At 40.0% G+C, this 20,413-nt stretch overlaps 1 protein-coding gene across 1 annotated transcript; it reads right to left on the bottom strand.

Annotated features, from left to right (window-relative positions):
• Positions 1-13,670: 13,670 nt before the first annotated feature.
• On the bottom strand, positions 13,671-19,625 carry RAB39B (RAB39B, member RAS oncogene family). The gene is made up of 2 exons (XM_045472107.1): positions 19,182-19,625; positions 13,671-16,595 (listed from the first exon to the last, which is right to left on the bottom strand). The coding sequence occupies exons 1-2, from the start codon at positions 19,394-19,396 to the stop codon at positions 16,169-16,171; spliced, it is 642 nt and encodes a 213-aa protein (XP_045328063.1). The 5' UTR covers positions 19,397-19,625; the 3' UTR covers positions 13,671-16,168.
• Positions 19,626-20,413: the final 788 nt, after the last annotated feature.

The following is a 20,413-nucleotide window of genomic DNA, read 5'->3' on the forward strand; positions in this document are numbered from 1 at the left end:
AAAGTTAACATGTATCTTTTCACATATTTGTAAAGCACGTTTACTTCACCTTAAAACCAGCATGTCCCAAGAACTTATGTTTGTAGAAATAACACAGAATCCCTTTGGAAGGAGTACAGATCAGCAAACGATTGAGTAGTTAAATCTGAAAGATACCAAAGTTCCTTAAGTCAGTTTTTTCATAATTTTAAATTTCCATATTTAATTTTTGAACTTTGTAAACATCTTGAGATATTTTAAGTGCTACTTTTCCCCAAACCTTGTTATGGTAAGTATATTGTCACAAAATGTCCTTGTTAATATTAGGACAGGAATGATTTGGTCGGTTGAAGTCCATGAAAATTGAACTGAATATGAAGAAATGCAGCTCTTTAGAGATATGAGTTAAAACAAAACTTAATTCAACAAATATATATAAGCATCTCTGCCAAATCATTTCTCTTATACGGGTTTACAGTTTCAGAATAACATAACCATCCTGATTTGACATGATATTTTCAAGCTTAATATTAGTACAGTATACCCAGAGAGGATATGGGCAAAAGAGTCCCTTCAAAACTTGGTCTGAATAATAAGTGTGTTGGAAGTGAAACATATTGAACAATCTTCCCATTCACATGCTCTTTTGAGAAAATTTAGAAAATGGGAAAAAGAAATTCCATTTGTAGTCCCCTTAATGCCGTGTCTTCCATTTCTTTTTTATGCATAAGTTTTTTAAAATATAACTTAAATAATTTTGTCTTTATAATTTTTATTCTACCTTTTTTGCTTAGCATGTAATTTGCTTATTTGTAGTGCTGTTATATTAACATCACTTTACTAGTTCCACAGTAGTATACCAATGGGTGAACTCTAGTAAACTGTGGTACACATTTACACATCTGGGTGTTTTTAAAATTTCTCCGTTCTCCGTTATGGGTAACAAATAATTCAGTAGTTAACATTTTTACATAAGGCTTTTTCTTGTATTTAGGGTTTTTCCCGAGACTTGCCAAAAACGGAAGGAGCAAGATTCTAGTGTTTTTATTTTCAGGGTTAACTGAGAGTAGTTTTGTCAGTAGAGACAGCAGGGGATGATGGAACCTGCCTCCATGCCCCTGCCCTTCTCTGCCATATAGATATTGATGGACCTTATCCAGAGCCACATAGCCAGAATGAGACCCAGATCCAGTTCCTAGGTGAATTTCCTTCCCTCTGTACCATGATGCCTCATTCCTTTATTTCACAATAACTAGTAGCTAAGTTTGGTAGAAATGTTAACTGAAATTCAATACCTTCATGAGTAATGCTTTCGTTTCTCTGTTGTTCTCTGCCCTAAACCTCAGTGATACCTGTAAGTCTTGAACCATTTCTTAAAGGTTTGTCTTGGTGGTTCTAATTCTGTACCCTTTTGCTAGCCTTGCCTGTGCCTATTCAGTGCTAATGTGGGATTGTGTTGTGTCTGAAGACACTGGCTGAGTGCATGTGTGACACCTGTCATAGCTGGTGTTGGGTTCAAATATACATTTAAACTCCAAAGCCCTGGATAGGCTATGTCTCACACCAATGTAGTCTGAAGGACATGGGACATTAAGACACCACGCCAGGGGGTGGCTTTGGGCACAGTTCTGTGGGAATTCTTGCAGTAGCCCCCACAGACTACACACATAGGTTGCAGGAGCCACCATGGCTTAGAAGCCGCAAGGGGACCACTACATCTTAGATCAGTCCCCTGTGCATAGCATCCGCAGGTCCTGGCCAGGGGCAGGGCCCAGTAACAGGAGGTACACTGTACTCAGGGAGCCTGAGCTGTAACTCCTCACGGACACTCACGTTCACTCACAGCCCTCAGCCTGGACACAAGATGCCAGCCAGGGCATTTTACCAGAAGCAGGCTCACCTGGTCACACAGCTGCTGGTGCACTTTTGTCAGCTTTCCAGGGGAGCTGAGCTAGAAAGCTAATCCAGGGTCAGTTCCCTACCTCGAAGGAGAAAGGGGGTTTGAATAGCTCTTGCTCACAGCCCATTGGATCTTGCCTAATTATGGCCCAGTTTTTGATAGTGGTTTACTTCGTTTTATAAGGCCCCTGGCTAATAACCGCCTCTGCCAAAAAGGTAGTAAAGGTTCGGATACTTTAAAGGGCTAGATGGAAGCATCTCTGTCTGGATTAGGTGAAAGGAAGACTTCAAGTAGCCTCCAAAGTTTTGCAATTATATGATGGATTGGAGAGGTTTTTTTTCTCCTTAACCCAAAACCAAGTGATGCCATAAATTTAGCAAAACTATTGAGGAAGGCTTTACAGAGTAACTTCTTAGGCTTGTGGCCAAAACTACTCGATAACATTTTTCATTTTTACACTTCTTAGTTTGAAATTTTGTAACTACAATCAGCATCATAGATTTGATGTGCCTGCTAATTAACCATGTTTTCTATAGATTAATACTGTTCTGTATTCAGGGAGAGTACTGCTTACATGACCAATGTGAGAGAGAAGTTTGAGACTTGAAGTGTTTGAACTTGGTAAATGTGCGCAGAGCTGCTGTTCTTGTTGAGTTAGTGGAAGGTGGCCCAGGGTTCTGTGTACACATGAAAACAGGTGTGGGTTGTGCCTCAGTTCATTTGAAGAATTTACTTTTGTCTGGTCCTTCTCTCTTGTCTGGTATCAGATTTAGTTACAGTCAGATTAAACATAAAGGATGGACCTGGTGTGCACAGTATATCTGAGCAATTTGTTTATAAAGGACCATTCATCTTGGTCATGGTTTTCAAATAATTTTATGTTTAGTTGATTGTGTGACAGCTATTTGCCTTTCGGGGATACTTTATTTGGAGGTAGGCCATGACCAAACAGGAAATTTCTTCTAGATCTTTTAGCTGCTTCAGTTAATCCATCTTAGTCTGAATGGGCTTATGTTCCCCAGATCAAACCTGTGGATTCTAGAAGGTAAAAAATACAAAAATTAAAAAGCAAAAGGTTAGCAGGTAAGTCTCTTCTTTTCATCAGTGCACCCCAGGTGACAACAACTACACCATTGGCTACTTCAGCCCATGTCTGGACCGGATTGGGCCACAATTTCTTCTCAGTCCAGAGTTAAAGTTTTAATTCACCCTAGATCGTTAATTTTCAACTCCACTATAGATATTGGTTGTAATACCAGAGCAAAGTAACAATTATAGCTTTTCAGTATCTATTTGGTGTCACACTGAAATACTGGCATCAGTGTTTGTTTAAAAAGTGGACTGATGATGGGGAAAGAATGTAGGGGGGATAATGCATTTTATCATAGGGAGGGAGTGGTCAAGTTCCAAGACAATAAGAATGATCCTGGAAGTCAAAAGGCGGGAGGCCTGTCAGTGACAGGTGGAGGCAGACAAGCTGGGAACTAAGCATGGAACCCCTTGCTTTCTTACCTGCTAGGGAGCGGGTATCATACTCCCCTTCTTTACCCTCTACTTATCCCATAGGTAAAAGTTGGCTGTACCAGGAACTCCTGAAAGTAGATGGGGTCCAAACTGGGTTCTAGGAGAAATCCAGATATAGTAACGGTAGGGAAAACCACTCAACCATAGTAGTAACCAAGGAAAGAGGCATTTGAAAAGTATATAATAAGAATACAACTTGTGGGGCGCTTGGGTGGTTCAGTCAGTTGAGCGTCTGACTTCGGCTCAGGTCATGATCTCACAGTTCATGACTGAATTGGAGCCCCACATTGGGCTCTCTGGGCTCGCTGTTGTCAGCACAGAGTCCACTTTAGATCCTCCGTCTCCCTCCCTCTCTGCCCCTCCCCCTGCTCATAGACTCTCAAAAATAAACATTAAAGAAAATACAGCTTGGAAGAGTTTTTTTTTTTTTAAATTTTTTTTTTTCAACGTTTATTTATTTTTGGGACAGAGAGAGACAGAGCATGAACGGGGGAGGGTCAGAGAGAGAGAGGGAGACACAGAATCGGAAACAGGCTCCAGGCTCTGAGCCATCATGAGCCATCAGCCCAGAGCCTGACGCGGGGCTCGAACTCACAGATCGTGAGATCGTGACCTGGCTGAAGTCGGACGCTTAACCGACTGCGCCACCCAGGCGCCCCTTTTTTCTTTTAATTTTTTTTTTTTAATTTTTTTTTTCAACGTTTATTTATTTTTGGGACAGAGAGAGACAGAGCATGAACGGGGGAGGGTCAGAGAGAGAGAGGGAGACAGAATCGGAAACAGGCTCCAGGCTCTGAGCCATCATGAGCCATCAGCCCAGAGCCTGACGCGGGGCTCGAACTCAGGGACTGTGAGATCGTGACCTGGCTGAAGTCAGACGCTTAACCGACTGCGCCACCCAGGCGCCCCTTTTTTCTTTTAATTTTTTTTTTTTTTAATTTTTTTTTCAACGTTTATTTATTTTTGGGACAGAGAGAGACAGAGCATGAACGGGGGAGGGTCAGAGAGAGAGGGAGACACAGAATCGGAAACAGAGCTTGGAAGAGTTTTTAAAAGGTCAGTGGCTTTATACAGCTCCAATTTTTTATGTGTGACTGCATATGCCATGGTACAAAATAAAGATGATTACTGAATAATGGCAAATAAATACCAATATTTAAAGCACTCAAAAGTGGAGGAATACACTGAAATACTGAACACTGGTTATGGTAGTCACTAACCATATCCATATTACTCTGCCCTCTTATTTCTACCCCAGGAAATATTTCTATGAAGTTGTAATTAATATAAGTAAAGTATTTCAGAGTAACATACTTTTAGAAAAATGTTTGTGAACACTTTAAATGACATGTCAAGGGATGTTTTAGAGAATCAAATTTTGGGCTTTCTACTAGAGTAAAAACTCTGCCTTGTTAACGTCTTTTCATTCTGGTGTTTGATGTTTCTGTGTTTTCAGTTCCAAAGAATCCGGTCACCAGGGGGTTTGTAGTAGGAATTCAACTTCCTGTTTCCTTAAATTAATTTTTCTTTCTACTTTCATATATTTAAAACAGGATCCTGTTGCAGTGGTAAAGGGTACTTAAAGATGAAACCTTTGTGAACATGTATCTGGTAAATAACATTGTGTCAAAATATATGAAATGTTAGGAATTCAAGAAAAAAATGGATCAAAACATTAGTGGAAGTCTTAGTACACCAGTAGTCACTTGCAGGCAAATCATCTGGGTCACATTTGGTGATCATAACTCATATAAATTAGTAATAATACTTTAAAATCAATCCAAAACATTTCAAAATTAAATACTATGAAATAATGTTGAGGTAAAAAAAAAAAATCAAAGCTAGAATTACAGGTTATTTAGGATCTAATGCAATGAGAACACTAGTAGGCTTGAAAATGGAATTCAGATTAAAATATGAGCGCTTGATGCTAAACTCAAAAAAACCCAAATGTCCAACCACTGATTTTTGCTGCCTCCATCAATAAAGGTCAAGGATGATCTGTCTCTTAGGGGAATAGTCTTTCTCTCCTGCCTCATCTCCCCTCCAGTGATCTTGTCTGTCTCCGAGAGCATTCCTTAGCCACTTATTCCCACAGTCATACCTGAGACCTTGTCATTACCAATCACTGCCACCCCTTCCTAATCTCAATCTCAAGCCATTCTGTCCCAGCTTGGTTGGGATTTCTAGCTGAAGCACAGGAAAGGGGAAGCCCCTGGGAACTTGAAATAGGGAGGAACTTGGGAAAGTGACCCCCGTGAGCTCAACCAAACTCCTGGGTTCTTATGTGTTTCTAATTAGCATACCAAAGAGCTGAACAAAAGGATAGACAACTGCCCAGTTTCTGGACTGGCTACTGTGTTGTGCATGAGCACAGGAACCATCCAAGTGGTTCAGCCAAAGCTTTGAAAACTGAACTAGTATTGGAACAACAGCCCACAGAGGACAGGTTGGAATGTGTGACCTGAACTTTTCCAGAGAAATCATCAGCTAAAACAAAAATATCAACATTCTCCATAGAATTTAAACAAAACCCAGAGTTGCATAATATTAAAAAATGTTTGGAGTACAATTAAAAATTACTTGGCATATGAAGAATCAGAGAAATATTCACATGAGAAAAGACAAAGTATGTTTATGTAGATAATGTGAAAAGTTAATAAATTAGAATGCAGAATAAGCAAAATTGATAAAACCAAGAACTGGTTCTTTGAAGTACTGATAAAAATAGATAAGCCTCTAACAACTCTGAATTATAAAGACAAAAACATAAACAAAGCATTACAAATGAGAGGTTTCTATGCACCAATCCAGAGATTTTAAAGCTATACTAAGTGTGACAACTGTATGCCAATGCATTTGAAAATCTAAATGGAATGGATACCTTTCAAGGAAAATGTCAATTACCAAAATTCATTCACCAGGATGTAGGCTGTGTGCTGCTAGGGTAGTCCCTCCCAATCTCTGTGCCACGTGGCCGCCACAGGTCCCGGTGGCTCTGGAATCCAGTCGGATAGGTAAGCCTCCAGCTAGGGCGCTGACAGTCACATGGCCAAGCCCACATCATAGGAGGGAAGTATAATCCTATTCCAGAGAAGGACAATGAGTATATATGAACAACAAAATAGTGTATCTAATGGTTTAAAGCTGAATCTAACCATAACTCTGAAATAAAATGAAAGGGTTGCTAAAGATCTATACCCTCTTCTTCCAAAAACAAAAACAAAAACACAAACAAAAAACCCCACAAGAAGAATAAAGAAGAAGAAATAAAAAAAATGGGGGAGGGAAGGAAGAAGAAAGAAAGATAAATGCTGGACCCAAAAGCTTTTATGGGTGAATTCTATCAGAGTTTCCAGCAGCAGACCACTCTGTTATTTAAGTATTCTAGGATATAGAAAAAGAAGACATACACTTTCAACCATTTTATGATTTCACGAGGCCAGAATAACCATAGTGCCACAACCTGAAAGAAAACACAAAAGAACAACATTTACAATGAACTCTTAGTCAAATTATTTTGTCATATAAGTTGAGGAGATGCTGTATAAAATTGCCTCCCATTGGAAAGCCCCAATATATACTAGCGTACTCCTACAGGATATTGTTTTGATTTGTTAAATCCACAATTTTCCAAGTTTATTTGACTAGATCCCCCCTATTTCTCTTAATCTCTGTTGAATTTTTGGAAGTACTGTTATGAACCCATCTCAAACATGAATATAGATGCAAAGATCCTAATAAAATATTAGTAAATTAAATCAAACTGTTTTAAAAATATACCATGAACATGTACAGTTTATTTGAAGAATGTAAAGAAACATGGTTAAACATAAACAGATTTACTAGGTACAATTTATTACATTAACAGGTTAAGGAAAAAAACATTTGATTATCTCAATAGGTATAAGAAAGACATTTGAAAAACTCAGCATACATTCTTTGTAAAAGCTCTTAGTAAATAGTAATGTAGTGAAAAGTTCTAGAACGTAATCAAAGTAATTTAAAGTTAAAATGCTAGAAGCATATAAGCAGGAACAAGACAGAGATGCCCACCATCACTGCTGTTATTCATCATTTTATTTAAAAATTTTTTTTCTTAATGATTATTTATTGTTGACAGAGATAGAGCATGAGCATGGGAGGGGCAGAGACAGAGGGAGGCACAGAATCCGAAGCAGAGTCCAGGCTCCGAGCTGTCAGCACAGAGCCCGATGCGGGGCTCGAACTCACAAACTGCAATATTATGACCTGAGCCGAAGTCGGACGCTCAACCGACTGAGCCACCCAGGTGCCCCAATCATCATTGTAATCCAGGTTCTAGTCAGTGTGAAAAGAAGAAATGAAGTATAAATATTAGAAAGGGAGAGAGAAAATTATTTCTTTTTTAAAAATATTTTTAATGAGGGCGCCTGGGTGGCTCAGTCAGTTGGGTGTCCGACTTCAGCTCGGGTCAAGATTTCAGTCTGTGGGTTCGGCCCCGCGTCTGGCTCTGTGCTAACAGCTCAGAGACTGCTTCGGATTCTGTGTCTCCCTCTCTCTCTGTCCTTCCCCCCACTCTTACTCTGTTTCTCTCTCAAAATAAAAGACACACACACAAAATTTTTAAAAATATTTTTAATGTTTATTTATTTTTGAGAGAGCATGAGCAGGGGAGGGGCAGAGAGAGAGGGAGACACAGAATCCAAAGCAGGCTCCAGGCTCTGAGCTGTCAGCACAGAGCCCGAGGCGGGGCTCAAACCCACAGACCATGAGATCATGACGTGAGCCAAAGTCAGACACTTAACCGACTGAGCCACCCAGGTGCCCCAGAAAATTATTATTTCTGGATTACAGTGTCCACCTAGAAAACAGAAGAGATCAATTGAAAAACTGAAGTAATAAGAGAATTTAGTGTAGTGTCTGAATACAAGATGTAAACATACACCTATCCACAGTTCCCTACACACTAGCAATGACCAATTAGAGCATGTAATGGGAAAAAGAACCCATTCAAATAAAATACAAATATTTATGATATGTAAATATTATAAAATATCTAGGAATTAACAGACAATAGCTAAATCCTATAAGTGAACTATAAGAATGAACTGATGGACATAAACAAGGATTAAATTAACGGAATGACATTCTATCAGTGTCAGTAAATTAAAGCAATCAAAATCCTAACCCTGCCTGAGGGAAAACGTGACACATTTATTATTTTTTATGTTTATAACAAAAATTGTATACATTTAAGGTGTACAACATGGCGATATATCTATATCTATCTGTCTATACTTAAATGATTACTACAGTCAAGCTCATTAACATATCCATCCCTTCCCATAGTTACCATTGTGTGTGTGTGGTGAGTACCTGAAATCTAGTCTTTTAGCAAATTTCCAGTATCCGATACACTATTGATAACTATAGTCTACATGCTGTCCAGTAGATCTCCAAAACCTATTCATTCTGCATAACTGCATCTTTGTAACCTTTAGCCGGCATTCCCCCATTTCCCCTCCTTCCCCACCCCCTAGTAACTACCATTCTATTCTCTGCTTCTATGTATTTAAATTTTTTATATTCCACATATAAACGAGATCATGCAGTTGTTTCCTTTCTGTGTCTGGCTTTTTTAACAGATGAGTGGATAAAGAAATTGACACATTTATTCTTAAGTTTTAATGTACTGCATGAGAATATCAAAGAAAGTTTTGAAGCGAAAAAAGGTAATAAAAAATACAATGTAGTATTAGGGCAGGAATAGACAAACAGATTAATGAACTATAAAATGGGAGTCCAAAAACCCATATGTATGTCAATATTTGAAAAGAGTAGAATTTCCGATCATTGAAGAAAGAATGAAGTATTTTATGGATAGTGTAGGGTAAGTAGCCGTTTGGGAAGAATAGTTCTTATTCCTACCTCCACATATTAAACAGAAGTCAATTCCTGAAAGAACCCTAAATGGATTTTAGGAAATCATGGTTTTCTAGTATTTGGGTGGAGGCGGCTTATCTAAAACTAACAGTATTGCCATAAAACATCAAGAGAACAGGCCATATATATATATATATATATACACATGAGGTACATGGTATAAATATCAAAAGTCATAAAATATTATCTGATACACATTAAGTTTTCTTTGCACCTTGTCTGCCAGCCACCCAGTTCCCCAACTTGGAGACAACTGTTTCTAGATTCTCATAGACAATGTGTGAAATTATGATTAAATAATAAACAAAATATTATTTATTGTTAAATTATTTAATAATGATATTATTTATGAAATATTAAAGACTTCTTTTTATATTACCAAAGACCATAAATAAAGTTAAAAGTCAGAAAAACATGAAAAAATATAGAATAACATATGTGGTAGATAGAGAATTTATTTCCATATGTAAGGAAATCTTATTTATTAATTAATAAGAAAAAACTCAGCACCTTGTTATTAGTCCTGTTTTCAGTTGCAAGTGACAAAAAACCAATTAACCAAATATATGCAAATTACAAAATATATATTATTCACCTCTCAGTTTTGCAAAGAGTTAAAAGATTGACAATAATACTCATTATAGACATTATCACACACTGTTCGTGGGTATTCAGTAAAAGCTTTCTAGAAAGCAATCTGAGTAATTGTATCAAAATTTGAAAGGTGTATATTCTTTGATTCATAAATTCCACTTTTATGATTTTGACTTGACATAATTGGTGAAATACTCAAAGGTATGTATACATCGCAGAATTACTTTAAAGCAGCAATGGGAATTAAATAACTTCCTGTATAATGCTATTGTATCAGTTAGGAGACTTTCAGCTACAAGTTGAAAAAAATGGCATAAACTAAAAAGGGATGTATTATTTCATGTAATAGTCTTAAGATAGAGTGGCTCCAAGGGTAGTCAAATCTGTAGCTCAATGGCATCATCAAAAACCCAGATTTCTTCTGTGTCTGTCATCTTCAGTATGTCAGCTACCTTTTTTTCCTGATCACATTCAACAAATATGTATCAGGCACTGATTGACTATAGAGATACAATAATAAGCAGAAAACCGACAACTCCTACTCTCACATATTCACAAAATATATACCGTATGTGTGCAAAAGGTAATAGCACAGTGTGTTACATAATACAATTTATGAAAAAGATTAATTTAGGTGCAAACATAAAACACCCATTTTCTGAGTATGTTTACGATGTGACATTTACCAAGTGCTAGGTACTTTATATGGATTATGTCATTTCATTCTCACAACAATTCTATGAATTAAATATTATCATTGTCCAGTTTAGTGTATGTGGTACCCTGAGAGTCTGAGAAATTCAATCACACATATATTAACTGGTAGACTCAGAATTTGAACCCATGATGGTCTTACTCCAAAATCCATACTCGTACCCACTAGGTAAATAACATTTTGAAAAATAAATAAATAAAGAAATAAATCGTCTAGAAGGAAATAGACCAAACTGTTACCAATCATATTCTTTAGGAACTGATGACCTGAATCCAGCTGACAGACATCACAACAGCCAGGAGAAAGAGCGAGCGAAACAAAGTCAAAGGGTGCATTGATAGACTGGCAATGGATGGTGGTTGATTGCCTGAAGGTCCTAGAGAAGTTTAAAATAGGGTTCATGGGATAGAGTAGACAAACAGAACCTGTAATCAGGTTTCAGAGGCTATATAAAATTTCATCATAGGATGCTTGGGTGGCTCAGTCGGTTAAACGTCTGACTCTTGATTTCGGCTCAGGTCATGATCTCAGTCGTGAGATCGAGCCCTGTGTCCTGCTCTGTGCTGACAGCCTGGAGCCTGCTTGGGATTCTCTCTCTCCCTCTCTCGGCCCCTCCCCCACTCATGCTCACTCTTGTGCTCTTTTTGTCTCTCAAAATAAAAGAAAAAATTTGGCCATACTTTAGGATAGGGCCATGTGTGTATTTTACTGAAGTGAAGTAATAATGAAGGTCATTGGATTAGAGTAGGGGAATAAAACAACCATTCATTCAAATATTTATTGGTTATTGAAAAATAGGTGTATGTCATAGGTTGCAGAAACAATGGTGAACAAGACGAATAAGATTCTGACATTTGTGGAACTTACAACTGGAGAAGTAGGCAGAGAGGCCCGATCTTGCAAGGCCTTGTCATGTTAAGAAATGTAAGGTTTATTTGGATTTTGTTCTAAATGTGAGGAGAAACCATTGGTGGGTAGTAAGCAGAAGAATGACTTGATCTGTTTTCTGTTTTGAAAAGACCATTCATTCTGGCTGTTATGTTGAGAATGTATTTTGGGAATAGGAACAGAAAGTAAGGTGGCCACTTAGGAAGATACCAGAGTAGTTCAGGAAAGAGTTGGCAGCAGCCTGGACATAGGTGATAGCAATGGCGCTGCAGTGGAGATGGATTTGATACAGGAGGTGGGGAGAAGTGAGGGATTAAGGATAACTGCTAGGTTTCTGTGTTGAACAAAGGGTTGGATGGTGGTGTCGTTTATAGAGATGAGAAAGATTGGGGTGGAGGAACACATTCTGATAGATGCTGGTTTCATACTGGATATGTTGAGTATGAGGAATTTGTGCATGTGTTCAGTGGGCGAGTTGGCTGTATTGGTATAACGCTCAAAAGAATGGGCTGGAGTCCTCCATCGGGGAGTCCTCAATGCCAAAACAATAACTGAAGTCACGAGCAAAGGTAAGATTGTCTAGGGAGAGGAGAACATGGAGAGCAAGGAAAAGAACTGGAAAAAAAAAAAAAAGAAAAGGAAAGAGCTGGACTTCCAACAGAACTGAGAACAACGCCCTAAGGGCCATGGTATAGGCAGAAATCATTCCACCAACGCTGTGCTGACAAAGGTCGCTCGTGACTTCCGGCTCCCTTGAATCTTATGGACATATTTTAGTCATTAGCTTTCTGAATCCACTGCTGCATTGTGATACTACTGTCCACTCCTTCCTGTGAAGCTACACTCTCCAGGTTTTCCATTCTCTCCTCCCAAATTTCTCTGCCCTTTATTGTATACCGAAACTCTGTTGTTCTCCAGGGAAGACTAAGGAGTTACATGCTATGTTGAGCTGTCAGGGACAACTTCTGGAGCTACATCTTCTTGAGAATCAGGAAGCTGCTTGCAGATTTTGGAGGCTGTTGGTTTCAGAACTTGATGGGGGTGAGGGAGAAATCCAGGCAGTCATCTCAGGAAAGAGAATTCCAGATACAGTAAAGAACAAGTACAAAGGCCCTGAGGTGTGAATGTGCTTGGTGCATTTGAAGAACGTTTCAACATCTTCACCTGAGTCTGATTCTGGTTACTTTTAAGGTAGAGCCAGCCTAGCCAGATAGATCCCATGTGGACTATGAAAGAGAGGAGTCAAGGATGACTCCAAGGTTTTTGGCAAAAGTACACAGAAAGACAAAGTTGCCATTTACTGAGGAAGGAAAGGCTATGGGAAGAATACATTTGGGGAGGAAGATTAGGAGCTTGGTCTGGGACATGTTACATTTCTGATGCCCGACAGACATTCAAGTGGACATGCTGGGTTGGCAGCTATTTATAAAGGTCTGGAGTCCACGGGAAAGAGACAAGCTGGAGATCTACATTCAGGACTCATTGGCTTATAACGTGGTATTTACAGACACGGGACAGAATAAGGTCACCAAAGGAATTAACCAAAGAAAAGATGATCAGACCCTGGCATTATAAGGAGTGTTTTAAGGAGAATGGGATGTTAACTATATGAAATGCTGTTGCATTGTTGGTTTTTCCTTTCTACCTTCCCTCCTCCTTCCTTCACTCATGACTATAAAAATGATAAAGCTGTGCATAATTCAGCCTTCCTATGCCCAGACTCAGAATCAAACATCTTTCCCTTTTTTCCCCTCCCCTAAATATGCACTGTCAACCACAGGCAGTGTTCTGAACTTTTGTGTTCCAATCTGGGCCCCACACTCCAAGTGATCCTGGCACAAAACGGATATCATAGAGTAGGACTCAAAACAGCTGAGACAATTTAGCCTGTGGAAAAGAAGACTTTCCAGGGATGACAATAGTTGTAAACAGCTAGCTGGTGTCATGGGATTCTCAGGCTGTAGTGAGGTCTCTGTGACTTTCAACATGATGATTACATAACTTTCAAAACTCATATTCTTGTTCTGGCTTTGAGATACCAGTGAAGACTCTTTTGCATAGTATATGTCATACATAACGGATAACCTACAATGTTACTACTGTGGTGACAGACTCTGGAAACAGCTACAACACACACTTGGAATCTCACAGTCACATAATCAACCATTTTACTAAATACAAGCAAATTCTCATTCACATACAGCTAAAGAAAACATTTTTCCACATTTCATTACAATGCACAACAAAGTGAGGAAAAGTATACAGTACATTTTATTCTGGAATATGAGACAATCCAATCCAACATGCAGTTGTGGTCTTTGTTACAAGTTAGTTGATCTTTTCTTTACCTATGTAGTAAAATAGCTTCTAAAGCTTTATCCTTAGTATTGTATTAACACCTGATTTTTTCACACTCAGTTTCTAAAACCCACTTATTGCAGTGACAACAGCACTGAATTCTACTAAAATGATTTTTAAAGTTTCTAGAACTCGTTTAAGCAATTAAGCTCAGCCACCTTTGCTGGATCCTATGCTGAGTATTTTTAAACCTGCCTTTAAAAAATGCAAGGAATGGAAAAAGTATACATATAGTGTCTTAGACAAGAAAACCATAAAGAAGTTTTGTTTCTATCTTTTTTTTTTTTTTTTGAACTGACAGAAGCCACTGAAAAAACTCATTTATCTACTGGATAATCTTGCTTTCAGAATCTTCTTGATACAATTAAACATAGTAGTTGATGAAATTTTGTGTTAATCCTGTTCACCATCTTTTATTTGCCTTCTAAAACCACAAAGCTGGCCACTTAATCACTCCGCCCAGGCCAGGTCATGTGAAATGAATGTAGACAGGATGAGAGCTTCACTTGTAGTCGATGCTGCAGGTTGGTCCAAGGTGGTTTGTTTCCATAATTCTCGTTATTTGGCTTCTTCTTTGTGGCTGAAGCAAATTCCCGAACTTTCAGATTCAGTCACATTCATACCGAAGTTCAGTATTATATCTCAAAGCAATTTACCATTGTCAGGCTTTCCTGTCAGAATGGATATGAGAAACCTGACTACTCAGAATTGTTTTCTTACTGTGAAAAGTATGGCTTTTGCCTAGCTCAGCTGGCTACAATCTGAAAAATAATTTAAAGCATGACCTCTCTTCAAGAAGGTAATGGAACCTTAAGCCAACCATTTCAGTTTTCTGATGCAGTTAGATGTCTGCTCACCTGAGAATTAGGAGCTGACTCTCTAGGGTAGACAAGAACCCTGTGTAGTATGTGGCAAACAGGTAGCCAAGGTCATTGTGAGCTGAGTGTTCACCCCCCATCCCACTCCCCATTGCTGCATTTGGTTCTTTTCGCTAACATGTCCACTGTGTTTCAGTGATAAGAACGCTTGTAGCGCACACAGTTTTAATGTGTTTTTAGTTGTGCAATTACTCACTCATTTAAAGCCTACTTGTCAGTAATACCTGAAATGGCTTTACCTTCGTTTCATCCCCAGGTTCCCTCAGGATGACAGCTGAGTCGTAAGCAATAAGGAAACACCCTAACATGTCGAGAACATTTATTTACAGTCATAGCTCTTCCAAAGTAAACAAATTAATAACGGTTCATTCACCCGACAGCAGGAACAAGAACTAGGAGTCAGGAGACCTTCACCCTGGCACAGAGAGGCTCCTGCTTCTTAGTTTTACTCTTTTGTAAAACGGGGAAGAAAATCTCAGAGGCCTGCTGTGAATTCAAGTGACGGTGAAGTGTTTGTGAGGGTGCCGGTGGTGCCTCTTGCTGAGCAAATGTCTGCCTCAGGGCTCTTTGCAGAGGCAGTCCCTGTACTGTTGTCGCCAGGAACCTGAAGGGACAGGCAGGTTGTGCACTTTTTAGGCAGCAGCTGCCCCTGCAGAGAAACCCCGGGCATGATCTGGGCTGGGGGGCTGAGGGAAGAGGGCATGGCATGGGTTACAGGGTTCCTTTCTTCTACTTATATGGTAATTTGCATGGCACAATTTCTTTCACACACACAGTTGGTTATTCCATCATAAGGGTGTACATTTTCTGGAATGTGATAAAAGCAATACATATAATGGCTTCCCTCTTCATACACATGGCGTTTTTACTAGAACAACAGGCCTCGCAACAGTCTTAGTAAATAGCTGGTCCGTGCCCCTCGTTTTACAGACAAGCTGTTTGGAAGCTAATTGGTACCCTTGCACCCAACCCAGCACACACACTTGGTGTAGGATATTCTCACTGATTAAGTTGATCTCGTAGTCTTTTTTAGTTTGGCTTATTGTTTCCAATGTGATACTTTTTTCCCCTTTACAGATTTATGTTTGTGACCTATGAATGAGCTGAAATACCAAGAAATGGCTGTCCTGTCTGTGGTTGTATTTTTCTGGGCCCAGCTCCCCAAACCTCAGCCCCTTGACATGTGGTCCACTCACCATGGGCCACAAACAGTCGCCGAGATGAGTCCCTCACTCCCAGCACCCAGGCTCCCACATCTACTCCACGGCCTGTCCAAGACCCCTGCAGAAGGAGGCTCCCTTGTATGTAAGATGGAGGCTGAGTTCTCTTCAGTCACGCAAGGATTCTCTTCATTTTCATCACTTTTCAGTTCAGGTGGGAGAGCCGTTTTGGAAATAAAAGGGCTGACTAGCACAAACATCTCCTCTCTGACTTGACAACCTCTTCCGAAGAGTGAACCACATTTGGTACAAATCCACTCTTCACCCCTTCCCATCCCTCCTGGATGGTAATATCCCCCCTTTTAACCAGCTCATAGATGTCTCTCGTCAGGTCTGTGAAGGCTTTCTCCACGTTAATGGCGTCTCGGGCTGACGTTTCAATGTACTTCATGCCGTACGCAGCAGCCAGTTTCTCTGCCTCGTGGCGAGTCACTTGCCTCTGTGTATCCAGGTCACACTTGTGACCCACCAGAACAAATACAATTTGGTAGGGCTGAACGTGTACTTTGGTCTCTTCTAACCACTCATGGACATTCTGGAAGGACCTGCGGTTGGTAATGTCAAATAAGAGAAGGCCACCTACTGAGTTCCTGTAGTAGGCGCGAGTGATGGATCTAAAACACAAGAAAGAAGTAAAGAATAAAGGCCGTGCCCAAACTCCTGTCCTTCAATGAACTCAGATGGTGTATTCTAGCGTGTCTCGTTACGGACACAGTCCTTTAGTAAGAACGATTTTCTCTTTTCTTAAACAATGGAATGCAGATGTCTTTGTGTAATAATACTACATGAATTTTCAATTGGCCAAAACTTTGAGATGGCATCTTCTAGAAATGAATGCTCATGGCCTTACAGGCATTTCCCCTCAGTTCAGGTAGAACCACAGCCCACTCTCCCACCGTGGCAAAATGGGATACCTAAGCCACAGGTTATTATGCAGCAAAATGAAATAACGAATGCTAAAGTGTTCTCTGACCTGGAGAGCTCATTACAAACTGTCGTAGTTGAAACAGGATTTGAAAAGATTGAACATGAACTCATGAGAGTCAACAGTACATGTTTATAAGTATATAGAGGTATATTACAATAGGCCCCATTTTTCCCACTTCTTACTGCTATGTGCATCTCTGAGGAGAAATGCTTTTTGTTTTTTATTTCTTAGGCTATGTGGGAATGGGAAAAAGAAGAATGGTCTGCAAAGGTCCTGACACATTTCAGGGAGGCTGACTCAGGAGCTACCACTGTGAAAAACTGCTTAAAGAGCCAAAACTTCCCCTTAAAGTGACAATTTGTTTAAAGCGATGTAATTAGAATATCTCTAAAACCTATTATACATGTGCTGTGCTTCTTAAACAGGAGAAGCTGCCTATATTTTAACTTGTTGACTTGTATACGTTATGGTACTTTGCTTAGAGCATATTAGAGCTTATTAGAGGGTGTCAAACTATTTTTGTCTCTACAGTTGCTTGCTTGAAAGTACTGTGCTTTTTGATCTACGTCTAGTTTTAGGTTTTCTGTCTCCTTGGATAAAAAAAAAAAAAAAAAAAAAAAAAAAAAGATAAACAATGAGTGACTCAGTCGCTTAAGGCTTAGTACAAATGGCCCAGTGATAAGAGAACAGACATCATCCAGGGAATTAAAGTCCAAGCTAGATGATGATAAGGACAAATGCTGCGAATGAGTTCAACCAAGCAAATAAGCCTTGGAGATGGAAAGCATTTCTGATTCCCTTATGTTTAAAGGAGAATGGTAGGTGTAATCGGAAAATTCAACATGAACAAAGGTTTTCATTTGTGAACAACTTGGTTCAGGAAATCAATGAGGAAGCTGTAACAAAGCCCTTTCCAAACACAACATGAGGCTATATAAAAATTAAAACCTTCCATACATCAAAAAATGTTCTTAAAGTTAAAAGACAAATGACAAGCTAGGAAGATATTTCACAATGTACATGACAGAGGAGGATTAATAATCTATAAAGGACTCTTACAAATCAAGATCACCCAATAAATAATAGGCAGTGGATATGAAAAGGCTGTTCATACAGAGATTGCAATAAATATATAAAAGACACCTTTCTTCACTTATAGTTTGTGGAATTGCGGGGTTGGGGGTGGGGACAACTCAAGTTTGTAGTGAACTCTTGCGTCTCCTCTTCTTCAACTACCTAACCAGTATTTTCTGTGTGGAATTAGTGTTCGATAAATAAACGAATAATCATAAACATATTTGAAAATGCATAAACGCTATTTAGTCCTTTGTTGGTCCAGTTCCTGCTGCTTTGTGTGACTTTAGCTCAAATTGTTCTCTCCAAGTTTTCTGTGTGCACTGTTTTCTCTCCCCGGGCTTTTCCTGTCTCTGCTGGGCTACTCCTACTCATCACGGCCTCATCTTCTCCAGGTAGCCTTCTCTGTGTTCACACATATAATTACACATGATACATATTCCAAAGGGAAAACAAAGGGTTGTGACAGAAAATTACACCTGTTCATTGATTACTCATTATATGTGAAGCATTATAGTAGGCAGTGAGCATACAAATATGAACAGGACACTCTTTTGTATCATTGCTAATTATGTATTTCCTCCCACTATGCCAGCACGGAAGTTCTAAGAGGGAAGGGCCTGTGTCTGTTTTGTTTACAAGGCATCCTCTTGTGTGTTTCCTTGGGCTGTTTCCCCAGAAACAAGCCCAGCGCCTGGCATGCAGTGGATAATCACTGAATGTGTGCTGGTGGCAAGCAGGAATCAATGATCAGTATCTATTTCATGTAATTATGTGTGTGTTTCTCTATAAATCTATATCTATGTCTAGGTCTATATGTAGCTGTCGCTATATACCACCTATCTATATCTGTCAGTTATGTTAGGTGGACCTGGGAACATGTTTGAAAGTATGTAGTATAAGGACTGAGATTGATAAATTTCAGTGATCAATTCCAGCTAGTTTGTTAGCCAGCAAGGGGCACATCGGTGGAATTGTGGTGGAAGCAATACGTATCATTGCCCGGCCTTCCCGGCGAGGGCGCTTCTTTCCCCGCACTGAACTCCCAGGTAGCTGAAGGTGGGCTTGAGCAGAAATCCCCAGATGCTCGGTATCGTCCCTAAGGGGCCGCGACCAGGACCAGGAAGTCCTCTTTTCCCAGGGGTTGTGCAAGCCCCGAAGACCCTCCCACTGCTCGCGGCCCCGGCTGCGCTCCCACCTGAACCTCTCTTGACCCGCGGTATCCCAGATCTGGAGCTTGATGCGTTTTCCTGGCTCGATCTCCACCAGACGGGAGAAAAAATCCACCCCCACGGTGGGGTCCGAAACCTGGGCAAAGCGGCCCTCGGTGAAGCGGCGGATCAGACAGGATTTGCCCACCGTGGAATCCCCGATGACAATGAGCCGGAACTGGTATAGCCAGATGGCCTCCATAGCCGGGGATCAGCAGGTCTCCTTGGCCCGGGCCGGCCTTGGGCGGCGAGAGGGGCGCCCAGCCGAGGCCTCGGAGAGCGTGGCTTGGTCCGGATCTAGATCGGCCACGAGCACATCGCTGGCCTGGGAGCCCGAGGCGAGGTAGGCCCAGGCGCAAGGAGAGCGAAGGAATGGATGCTGCGCTCGCAGAGGTGATGAAATGGCAGCAGCATCAGCACCACGCACTCTGACTCATCACTGACAACCAAGTTACTGTAATCCCGCGCGTAGACGCGACGCCCGGGCCTGCCGCACTATCTGTAAAAGGAGCGCACACAGAAACAGCCGCAAAAATAGCTCCTTCCTTTCTTTTCTAATTCCTCCACCCACCTCCTCTTCTTAATTTTTTCCCTTCATCGTCAAAACCCAAAAGTAATGCCTTTTTCATTAAAACTAACAAAACAATGCAAGGATGTACACAAAAGGCAGGTCCATCATTATCTGACAACCCCCCCCCCCCCACCCAAGATATTAACAGCTTGGGATATATTCTTCCATGCAAATATACATGCACATAATTTTTTTTTTTTTTTTTTTTGCTGTTTGATTTTACAAAAATTGGATCAAACTGGGCCACTACCCTGGCATTTGCTTTTTGCATGACAATGCTGCAATAGTGATTCTAAGTATAGTCACATGCGTTATTTCTAGGACATAGAGTCTTTCAAAAGGGAACACGAAGTGAAAGAGTAGGAGTATTTTAAATGTAATGGATATGGACATTATACCTTGCAAAAACGTTTATTAATTTAAATTCTACTTAGCAATGTGTGAAAAAACCATTTCTTCGCCTTTTTTCAAGCATCATGTATTCTTTCCAAATTCTTGCCAGTCTGATGTAGTTAAATAAAAAGGTGATCTTTGTTTTATTTTACATTTCCCTGGTACTAATGAGGTCAATACCATTTCATGTGCATCGACCATTTGCATTTCCTCTTCTGGGAATTGCCTCTTCAAATCTTTTGCTCTTTTTTTTTT

Source organism: Leopardus geoffroyi, chromosome X, assembly GCF_018350155.1.
Source record: "Leopardus geoffroyi isolate Oge1 chromosome X, O.geoffroyi_Oge1_pat1.0, whole genome shotgun sequence".
Lineage (NCBI taxonomy): Eukaryota > Metazoa > Chordata > Mammalia > Carnivora > Felidae > Leopardus > Leopardus geoffroyi.